Raw genomic sequence first — 12,577 nt, 5'->3', positions numbered from 1 at the left:
ATTTTAAATACTTATTATAGGGTATTTATTATATAAAAGCTTATTATTTTTATTAAAATAAAATAATTTTTTAAAAAAATATAAAAAAAGCTTTATAATGAGTTTAATAATTAACGCCCGATTTTATAATATTTATATTTAATATATTTATTTATAAAAGTATAATAGGCTCGCTATTTTATCCATTAAAATTAAAACTTTAATATTCGTATTACTTTTAATATTAAGTTTAATAATAATAATATTAAAAACTACTTTTTTAATAATTTTAATTATTTATATCGGCTCGTCGACGTTATATAAAATATAATTAGCGATTAAAAGCTATATTTTTATTAAGCCTATATAAAAAACGAAATACTTATTAGCCGGGATTATCTTAGCCCCTATTTAAAATACTTTAATAAACTTCGGACTATAATTTCGTCGAGGTATTTTAAATTAATTATTAAATAATACCGGCTTATATATAAAATAATACTTTTTAAAAAGAGGCCGTTTTTACCCTTTATTAAAGAATATAATAATAATTATTTTATATTAATTAAATTAAGTATCCCATATTATTATAAAAGATTTTTAAAAATAACGGAATTATTAATTTTTAATAAATAAAAGGTTTACTCGTAATAACAGTTTTAAATAACGTTTTTTTTTAATCCTTACCGTCGGATTTTAAATTTAAAAATTAAAACGTTTTTTTATAATTAATTAAAAAATATAGTATAATAAGTTTTTATAAAGCTTACGCTACTTTAATAAAATTAATAATCTTAATATTAAATTATTATAATACGGGATAATTAAAGCTTAACCGGCCGTAAATAAGGCCGCCCGCCGGGAAGCCGTAATAAATTATTATTAACTAAAAGCTTATAAAAGGCCGGCTATTTAATCTCTAATTAGGCCCTAAACTAATTTTAATAATAAATAAAAAGTCAATTTAATATATTTAATAAAAGAAAGATAATAAAGGGTCGTATAAATAAAAAGCCGTTATAACTTAATATTTAAAAGCGATAAAATAAATAAAAAATAATATTAAATAACGGCGAATAAAAAGATTTATAATTATATTATTTTATTTATTACTTAAATAATTTATTATAAATTAATACTATAATTAAAGCAAAAATAATTATTTATTTGTTTTTTCGTTACCTTTAAAAACTTTATAAATACTTTATGAAAAATAATTTAAAATATATACTATTTAGTAAAAGAATTAAAGTTATTAAATAATTAAAATATTATTATAAATACCTTCACCGCCTTTATAAGAATATATTATAATTTTAAGTTAATTAGGATAGTAGATATGTATATCGTTATAAAGTATATACCTTTATATTAATTTTATATACTTTTATATTAATTTCCTTTTTAAATACGACGATAATAATAATTTTATATTTATTACGAAACTTTTTATAATAGTTAAAAAAATTAAAATTAGCTTATTTAAAAAAATAATTCTTAAATTGATTATAAAAGTTTATAATATTTAAATATATAGTTATTAAAATATTATAAAGATATAAAAACGGATTTAATAATATTATAATAAATCCCTTATAAGAATAAAAGTCGTTAAGTTTATTAAAAATTACGATATTTATAAAAAAAATAAAAATAGCCTTTATAAACTTTATAAAAAGCTATAGTTACTATTAATATTATTAAAAATATAGAATTTAATCTTTTAAGACTTTATTATTAAATTATTAAAGTCTAAGGAATTATTTATAAATATATAGTACAATAGTATTTTAGTTATCGTTAACCGATTTATTAAGTTTACTTATTTTATATTATATAAGGAAGCGAGTAATACTAAGGAATTAATATATATTTTCTTTAAAATAATTATTATTAACTATAGTTTACTTAAGAAAATAGTTTTTAATAAGGATAAGTTATTTACTATTAAATTTTAAAGATTATTAATCTTATAATTTAATATAAATTATAAATTATCGACTTTTTTTTACTTATAAATTAATAAATAAATAGAAAAAATTAATCAAATTTTTAAAATATATTTCCGTTATTATATAAATTATGATTAAAATAATTAGGTATTGTTATTATTAATAGCTTAGTTTATATATAATAGCGTAGTTAGTAAAAGTATAAAAGAATCCCTTTTCTATTTTAATTATAGATTTTAATTAATTATATATAGAAAAATACGTAAAGGATTATAAGTTATAAAAGCTATAATAAACGTAAATAAATTTAAAAAAGTTTAAAAAAAAGCCTTTTTAAACCTTAAATTTATACGATAATATATAAAGAAATACGCTAATAAATTAAAAGTTAATAAATTAATTTTAAAACAAAAAATAAAATATACCTTTTCTATTATAATATTAAAATGAAATAATTAAATAATAAATTAAATTATAAACAATTTAGACCTTTTAAATTATTAAGAAAGTTTTATTAATTAATTTTGAATTAAAACTTTTAAATACGATGCGATATTACTTAGTTTTTTATATTTTATTTTTTAAATCGGTATTTAAAAGTTTATATATAAAAGATTATATTATCGTCGAACTTAACGAATTAAAATACGAGGTCGAATAAATTATTAACTACTGAACTTAAAAAAGATAACAAAAATGTTTTATTAAATAGAAAAACTATAGATATAAAAATAATATATAAGAACTTATTATAAACTTTTAAAACTTTTAATAATTTTTTAAAAATTATTGAAAAATAAAATTAATAGTTTTAAAAACGCGAACTCGTTATTAAATTTAAAAAAGAATTAATTTATATTATTAAGAATTTATATAAATTATAACTTTTTAATTATTTTATATTTATATATATTTAATATAAATTTTAAAATATTAAATTTATTTATTCTTTATATTTTTTAAAGAAAAGTCTTAGTTTAAAGATTTTATATTAACTTCTGAGTTTTTTAAATACGAGATAAGTAATTAATAATAATTATTATTAACGATTAAAAACGGGTTAACTCTTTATAAAATTTTAAAAGTTTTTTACCTACTTTTTTTTTTTTTTTTTTTTTTTTTTTTTTTTTTTTTTTTTTTTTATTTTATATTTTTTTAATATAATTTTTTTTTTTTTTTTTTTTTTTTTTTTTTTTTTTTAATTATTATTAAGTTTTTAAATTATAATTATTAACAATTACGAATATAATAAAAAATAAAAATTAATTTATAAATCGATATTATTAATCCCTTATTATAAAACTTTTTTATTTTTATATAAATTTAATAATAAAAAAACCTTTTATTAAACCGATATATAACCTTAGTACGAAAGTAACGAGTATAAAATATATCAATATTAATCGTACGAGCTTTAATAAACTCTAAAAGTATTAAATACTTACGATTTTTTATTTTTATTTTTTTAAATTTTATTTTAATATTCGATTTTTTTATATAATTTAATATAGTATTAATATTATAAGAAATAATGAATTAAAAATTTAATAAGCCTTAATTTAAGTTATAAATATTTATTTATAAATTTATAAAATTAGATTTTTAAAAAAAAGACTTAATATTATAATTTAATATATATAATAAATTAAAAACTTACCCCGCTACTTTATAACGGCTATTTTGTTATATATATAATTAAATAATAAAAATATATATATTATTTTAATAGATTAAAAGAATTATAAAAAAGTTATATAATAATAAAAAAGACCGACGGATAATATGCGGTTTTTAAATATAAACTAATAAGATAAAAATCGGTCTATTTTTAAAAAACCGACTTTATAATATCGGTTTTAAATATAAAAGAACTATTTAATAATAGATAGGACTTATATATAATATAAATTTAAATTAAGTTTAAGTCTAGACTTCTATAACTTTTTTAATAATTAACTTTATATTAAATTTTATAATTGTTTTCAGTTATTTTTATTAAGAACTTATTTAATAAGATTATAATTAATTATCAAAGCTTTATTTACTTTATAATTTATAAATAATAGTTTTATTAAAGCTATTCTTATAACGAATATTGTTTATAAGTATCGTAGCCTTGACTTTTATTAATATAAACCTTATTACGACTAGCTGGCCGTAACATTCGTACGAAGGTGTTTAAAACGTTAATATAATTTTTAAAATTAACTCTTTATAAAAGTTTTTTTTATTTTTATACGATTAAAATTAAACAATAAATATTTTTATTTTTTTAAAATTAAAATTATTATACCGTCTCGTTATATAATAATATTATTTATATTATTAAAATACGTATTTAGACGGTCTATACTTTTTAATAAAAATAAAAAGGGTATTAAAATATTTAAAATATAATAAATAACTTATTTAATAAAGTTTTTAATCTTAACCAATTTTATAAATAATATACTTTTAATTATATTAAATTATATATTTACGGATTTTAAATTCTAATTAACTTTTATACGAAGGTACTGTTTTAAATATATTTAAAATTAAAGTTTCTTTATTATTAAAAACTTAGCTATTTTTATGTCTTATAACTCTCTTTAATACGTTATAAAGTATATATTATATAATAAAAGAAATTAAATATTAATAATTTTAAAAATAATAAATATATTTTATCTTATTATATAATATAAAAATATTAATATTATAAAATATATTAAAATAAATTCGTTACTATTTTTTTTATTATATAAAACGTCTTTTAATTAACTTTTATATTTTAATAAATATATTTTAAACTCGTTGTATAAATTTTATTATATTCATAAATAGTTTTAAAAAGATTATTTTTTAATTTAATTACGTTTTTTTATAAAATAGTTCCGACATTAATAATTTATTTTTTTTATATATAAAGTATTTATTATTTAAGAACTTTTAATATTAAAACGTTAAGTTAAATAATTATATAAAAAGTTTCGTATTATTTTTTAATTTTTAAAATAGCTTTTTTAAAAAAAAAAGTTTTAAATAATTATATAATAATTTTTAAAAATAATAAAAGTTTAAAATATAGCGGTAATTAATATAATTAATATTATACGATATAAAGGTCCTATTTATAGCTATTTAAATAAATATTTATAAGTTTAAAAAAAAGCGTTTTATATATTAATTTTTAAAGAATTATTATTAATTTTAGTTTTAAAATACCGCGATATATTTTAATTATTATTATATAAAATATAACTTTTTTTTAATATTTCTTTGAAAGTACGTTATACGATTTAAAGTTTATTTAAAAATATTTTTAGTACCTTAATAAATATCTTATTTAGGTTTTCCTTTTTTATTTATATAAATATAAATATTATCTAATTAGTTTAATAAAGATTATAATTAATATTAATATTAAAATAGCTATTTAATATATTATAGCTTTAATCTTATTTCTTATTTAGTTTAATATAATATAAATAAAGCTCTTTTATACGATTAATAAGTATATTTAAAAAAATTATATAATATTAATCCTTTATAATTTCAAAGCGATAATAAAAGTTAATAAATACCTAGACCTTATTATAAAAGATATTATATAGTTTTTTAATATAATTCCTTTTTTTTTTATCTTTTTTAAAATAAAATAATTATAATAGGATTATATAAACTATTTTAAATTAGTCGTTTTAAAAAAAAGTCGTATATAAATATAAATTCTTTTTAATTTAGAGTTATATAATAAAATATTTATAAAAAAGTTTTGATTTTTTAAAAAAACTTTATTTTTAGTAAGGTTTATTATACGACTCGTTTAAAAGACTTACTTAGGGTTAATTAATTAATAATATTTAATTAAATAAGTTTTAATTTGTATATCTATTTAGTTTCTTTTTAAATTATAATTTATAATAGTAAAAAAATAAGTATAAGGATTATCGATATATAAAAGATTAATTTTTATATATTTTATTATTATAAAGCCTTTTTTAACTTTTTTTTAAAAGTATTTTTAAGTTATATAAATTAATTAATATAATTCTTATTTATTAATATAAGAAGATTATTATTTTTAAAAATTCGTACGAATTCTTTTAAAAAAAATACGGTTTATTTAAAAAAAAAATTTTTTTATCTATCTTTTAAAGTCTTTAAAAAGTAAAGTTCGTAATAATCTTTTTATTAAATTAAATTAAATAATATTTATTAAAGTTCGTGCGAAATAAGTAGTTATTTATAAGTTTAATAAGTTTATATAAAAGTCGACGGGGTCATCTTAAGATACTAAATTAATTATATTAATCTAGTTTTTTAAAAAAACTTTACTCTTATTATTAAAGTTTTCGTACGTCTATATCGTTTATAATTTAAAGTCTAGTTTAATTAAAAATTCGTTTATTAAAATATTAACTCTAATCTCTAATTAAGCTAGTTCTATTTTTTTCCTTTTTAATAATCAAAGGTTTAAAAATAATATTAATATAGTCTTAATAAATAATAATTATATTAAATTATATAATATCTTATTAAATTTATTATATAATAACGTATACTATTAATTTTATTAATTATATAAAAATAATTCTTTGTCCGGTTTTATTTTAAAACGATAATAAAGAGTTCTTTTTATATAAAAATTAAAATTAAAAGTCGTCCTGAACTTCTTTTATTTAATTTTATCAATTAAATAATATAATTTTAATTTAAAAATAAAATATAAAAAGCTCGTACGGCTTAATCTACGAGCTTAAGTTTTATCTTTTTGTATTAATTAATTTATAAATTATTTAATATAATTTACTAATTAATATTAAACGGACTAAGGAGGATATATATATATAAATCTTAGTAATAAATTAGTAATTAAAAAAGTAATTTTATTTTATAATAATTTTTTTAAATTCGTATAATAAAAAAGGCGTTTTAGAATAAATCTTTGTACGCGACTAAAATTAATTATATATCGGAATATCTATGTAACTAAATAAAGGTTTAATTACTTTTTATATACCGTACGTTTAGTCTTAATTATTATTATTTTAATAATATTAATATTTATTTTATAACCCGTAAAATAAAAAATAAAATAAAAACGTAAATAATAAATTATATAATCTATTTTTTTTTATAAATATAAAAAATAAACTTTTAATAAAAGTATTTAAATATTAAATAATTAAAAATTAAAAAAGTCTTTTAAATAAATTAAATTTACGCTTTTTTAACAAGAATAAAAATAAAAAAAGTAGTTTTAATAAACCTAAACTATTTAATAATTAAATTAAAGAAAATTTAAAAATAAAAAATAAACTTTATAAAATCTTATTTAATTTAATCTTTTTTTTAACTCTTTTATTACTTTTTAAAATAAAAAATAAAATATTATTTTAATAACGATTTATAAATAAAAACGAGGCTATTATAAGATTTTTAAATTTAATTAGCTTATTATAAATATTTATTATATAAAAATAATAAATATCTTTATAATTTAATAATAAACATTAAAAAAAAAAGCTAAGGCTAAAGTAATTTTAAAAAAAAAAACTAAAAACGAATTTAAAACGGTTTTTTTATATTTTTTAAAAAGAAATAAACTATTAAATAATATTAATTCGTTTAATAAATATATACACCTCCTAAGTATTTATTTAAAAAATATATATATATATTTAAAACGTTATTAAATTAATTATAATTTATTTTAATAAAATATAATAAAACCGTTTAAATTAAATAAAAAAAGCTTATAATAATTAAAAACAATATTAAAAGCCTATTTATAAAATAAAGAATAAATATAAAGAATATTATAAAATAAATTTAAAATATAAGAATTAATTTAACTTTTAATAATAAATCGAGCGACGATAAAAAGTTATCGTCGCTATTTTTAAATAAGTTAAACTTTAATATATTAAAAATTAATACGACGATTATTTTAAATTTTAATATAAGCCGTAATACGGTTTTAAAGAAGTTAAATTAAACGTAAGTAAAAATACTTATTTTAGATTAATAAATAAATTACTATTAATATTTAAACGTATTAAAAAGATTAATTATATAATAATATAAATAATCTTAATAGTAATTAAATTAATACAGCGTTATTATTTATAATTAAAATATGTTATAGATAGAACTTTACTAAACGAACCTTATTTTATTATATAATTAATAACTTAAGTTATTAGCCCGACAATTAATTTAAATTTATAAATAAACGGATTATTAAAGAATTTAATAAATTTATTTATAATAATAAAGTCTTATTAAACTAAACGCTAGCGAGGTAGCTTTATAAGACTTTTATAATAACGGTTTAAATAATTAATTTCTTAATTTAATTTAAAATGTAAATTAATTAAGTAATTAATTAATTTAAATAGTTTATTTAGCGGACTAGAAAGCCTAAATTCTTATTTAAAATTATAAATAAAATTATCTCGGCTCCGAGATCTATATTAATTAAAAAAAGGTTATTAAAAATAAAATTATTATTACTTTTTTAAACTTTTATTACGGCTAATAGATCGTTAATAAGAACGAAGCTATTTAGCTTTATTTAATTAAATATAAATATTAAATCGTAATTAATTAACTACGGTTAATACGGCTTTAATCTTTTTTTTTAAATAAATTATCAAAATTTAAGTTTAAAAACGGCTAATATACGGTAATTAACCAATTTAAATAAGATTATCTTTTTAAAAAAAAAGTATTTAAAAAGAAAGTATAAGGTTTTATAAAAGATTTTAATTATATTTTACGTTAATTATAAAAAAATTAAGATTTAAAACTATTAATATTACTTAGCGATTATTATCGTTTTTATTAAAAAAGCTAAGGAATATTATTATTAAGTCGTATATATAATACTAAGAGGTAATAGGGTAAACAAAAGGTGAAAGTGAGTAAAAGAGTCAAATGAATAGTTAATAAATAAATCAATTATATTAATTATAAATCTAACTATTAAACTGAGAACAAAAGTCCTTTATATATTATCTAATAATTATTTTATATAAGCGCATGTGTTGCTTATATACGAATTAAGTTTAATTAGTTATTAAATATAATTTTAACTAATTTATTTAGTTATATAAGTATTGAACTTTATAAGAATACGAAACCTTATATAAAAAATTTAAAAGGCCCTTTTTATAAAAAGGTTTTCTAGTTTAAACGTTATTCAAATACGTATCTATGAGAACACGTTTTAAATCTATAGCTTTAAAGTATAGATATATATTTAAAGGTATATATTTATATATAAAACAAATATTATTAAAATTGCGAAAAATCGCTGATTTTACATATATTTTTCATAGATTTTAATCCTTTATAATAATTAAGATATATCTCTTTATATTTAATATATATTTATTATTAAAAATTAATATACCGGCGTCGTAAATTAATACACCGGCGTCGCTTTTATATTAGCGTCGCTATTCGGCTTCTTAATTAGCTTAAAAAATCGATACTTCTTTATAAAAATAATAAAAATAATTATATTAATATAATTATTTTTACCTTTTTTTTTAATTTAAACTCTTATTTAAAATTTTCAAAAATACGTATTATAGCCTATTTATATTATAATTTTATAAATTTTAAATAAATATTATATAATTTTTAAAAAGGCTTATTATTTAATTACTTTTTATAACGTAATTATAAAAATTTATTATCATTATAGATTATTTTTTATTAATTCCCTTTCTTTTAAATATTAAGTTATATTAATTGTTTATTTATATAATCCTTTATTATCTTCTCTTTATTAAGAACGCTAGATTAGTTTTTTATTTATTATTAAAATAAGCTTAATATTTAGCTTTAATTTAGCTAATATATCTTTTATATAAGCTTAGTTAATATCTACTTATTTTTATTCTTAAGTAAGCGACCTTATTATTTATTATATACGCCTTAGCTATTATAAATAGTATAAACTTAATTAGTTAATTAGCCTTGTTTAAGTAAAGTTAATTATAATAAGATAAGCTACGTTATATTTTTTAGCTTATTACGAAGGGATATAGTAATTTTAAAATTAAGGATTTATTAATATAAATTTAAAAAAGACGTTTTTTAAAGACGTTATTAAAGATATACTTCTTATTTATTAAAAATAATTAAATTTATTATTTTAAAATAGATTTTATAGTAATATAGGATACTTAATTTAATTAAAATAATATAGTTTAAATTATAGTTTTTAAAAAGGGCTAAGAATAGTTTTTTATTAAACGGTATTACTTTTTTTCTTAACTAGTAGTATTTTTTAATTAATATAAGACATTTTAAAAAAAAGTATTATTAAAAGTTCGTTTGAATATTTAAAACGAGTACTTATATACTCCCGGCTTATAATTATTTTATTTTTAATATAAGCTTATTTAAAACGTATCTCTTACTTATTAATTATATTTTATATAATATTAAGAAGTCGATATAAGTAATTAAGATTATTTAAAAAATAACTTTTAATATTATTATTATTTAACTTAGTATTAGAAGTAATATAAATACTAAAGTTTTAATATTTTTAAATAGAGTAACGGGCTTATTATATTTTTAAAAGTAGGTATATTGTATAGAAGTATTAAGGGATTAAACATTAGTTATTAAACTCTTTATAAAGCTTAGTTTAGGCTTTTTGAAAAGTGTATTTAGTTTTAATAAAAATAATAAGCTTTTATATTATAAAGACCTTATAATATGTATAAAAGGGGGGCTTATTAATAAGTATATTAGTATAGGCTTTATTTCTATTATTTAATATAGTTATTATTTATATTAATAGTTAATATCCTTTATTATTAAACTTATTATTATTATTATTATAGTTACGTTTTTTAATTTACTTCTACTTAGCTTTAAATATAACGTTAAAATTAATATAGTACATATAGAGTTATTACTAAATATTTAAAAACTATTTATTTAGTATAGCTTTTATTTACTTATTATAATTTATAATAATAATAGTTATCATAGTCTCTTTAATAAAAGGCAATTTTAATAAAAGGGGTAAGACTATAAATTAACCGGGTAAATATACAAACTAAATATATTAATTATAAAAAATAATATAATTAAAAAGTAATACGGAAAAGTAATATAAAAAAATAAAACGAATAATAAAATAAGTATTATAATAAATATATCTTTATTATTATTTTTTTTAAATAAAAAGATATGGCGAGCTTATTTATATATATAAAGTCGTTTTAATACGTAACTAAATTACTAAATAATTATAAAGAAATATTATATATACCCTTTTTAGAAAAATAATCGTTTTAATTAAAATAAATAAGCTTAATTTTTAATATTTCTTATTTTTTATATATTATAACTTTACGTTTAGATATTTAATTTTTATTATAATAAGGGCCGAAAATAATATTTAAATTAATAGTTTTTTTTAATAAGTTTCTTATTAACTCCTCTAAAAGGGGGCGCTTATATAATAAAAAAGTCGGCTATATAAAAGCTAAGTATAATAATAATACTTATTTTATAAAAATTACGGGATTAAGTTTAACCGTAGCGAAAATATTAATTTTTTAATAAAGGTTTTATATTTTTTTATTTTTAATATTAATTTCTTTTTTATTTTATTATATACTTTCTTTCTTTAATTAATTTTATTAACGAGGCTAATTTAAAAAGATTTTAAAATATTATTTATTTTAGTTTATATATTAATTTATATAACGGCGATAAATTTAATTACTTTTTTTATAGTTTTTATATAATAAGCGGCGATAATAATATTTTTTATAACCGTATTTATTATATTATTATTAACGGCGGGTTATTTTTTACGTTTTTTAAAATAAGTTTTTAAAACTATTACTTTATTAATAAAAATATCGATATATCCTTTATATTTTTTTAAATAATAAATAACTTTATTTAATTTTATTTAATTAATTTACGTCGTATTACGAATCTTAATATTATAAAAAATAAATAAATTAAAACGACCAACTTCGAAAATAATATTAATAATATTACTATTAATATATTTTTTATCGCTTATATAAATATTATTAAAAATCGTAACGTAAATAAAAAGCTTATTAATTTATATCTTACCTTTTATAAAATTCTTATAAACCTAATTATAAATTTTAAAAACTTTTTAAAATATATTATTTAAAAATTAAATTTTACGGTTATTTATTTTATATTTAAGAACGGTGTTAATAAAATATTTTTTAATTTAATTATAAACTTCTTATTTTAAATAAAATTTATTTACGTTTTTAAATTTAAAATTAAAATATTTAAAAGTATTAATATAAAACTTATTAGTATTTTAATACGTTTTTTTTATATTATTAAACGTCCGAAAAATATAAAAAGTATAAAAAATATCGGGGGCGTTAAATATTAAAGTAGTCTATTTAAAACCTATATTTTTTCTTTTTTTTTTATAAATAATTATAGCCTTTTTAATAACGTAATTAAGAGCGTTATTATACTCCGTTTTTTTATATTAAACTTTTTTATTTATATTATAATTATTAATAATAATAAACGCCTCTTTATTAAAAAATTTATTATTTTTATATTTTTTTAACTATTTTATAATCTTTTTAATTATACGATTATTTATTTAATTATAATTT

The 12,577-nt window shown here is 14.4% G+C and overlaps 3 protein-coding genes across 3 annotated transcripts; all 3 read left to right on the top strand.

Annotated features, from left to right (window-relative positions):
• Nucleotides 1–456: 456 nt before the first annotated feature.
• CORC01_02281 (uncharacterized protein) lies at nt 457–615 on the top strand (the record flags this gene model as incomplete). Its single annotated transcript, XM_022613932.1, has 1 exon — nt 457–615. A coding segment is annotated over one exon (159 nt), but the record flags the coding sequence as incomplete, so codon positions are not given.
• A 1,172-nt stretch (nt 616–1,787) lies between these two features.
• Nucleotides 1,788–1,937, top strand: CORC01_02280 (uncharacterized protein; the record flags this gene model as incomplete). Its single annotated transcript, XM_022613931.1, has 1 exon — nt 1,788–1,937. A coding segment is annotated over one exon (150 nt), but the record flags the coding sequence as incomplete, so codon positions are not given.
• A 541-nt stretch (nt 1,938–2,478) lies between these two features.
• CORC01_02279 (uncharacterized protein) lies at nt 2,479–2,592 on the top strand (the record flags this gene model as incomplete). Its single annotated transcript, XM_022613930.1, has 1 exon — nt 2,479–2,592. One exon carries the CDS (start codon nt 2,479–2,481, stop codon nt 2,590–2,592), a length of 114 nt encoding a protein of 37 aa, XP_022479428.1.
• Between the last annotated feature and the right edge of the window lie 9,985 nt (nt 2,593–12,577).

Source organism: Colletotrichum orchidophilum (genome assembly GCF_001831195.1).
Source record: "Colletotrichum orchidophilum strain IMI 309357 chromosome Unknown Scaffold_13.1, whole genome shotgun sequence".
NCBI lineage: Eukaryota > Fungi > Ascomycota > Sordariomycetes > Glomerellales > Glomerellaceae > Colletotrichum > Colletotrichum orchidophilum.
The sequence above is the reverse complement of the archived record's forward strand: the minus strand, read 5'-3'. Positions and strand labels throughout refer to the sequence as shown.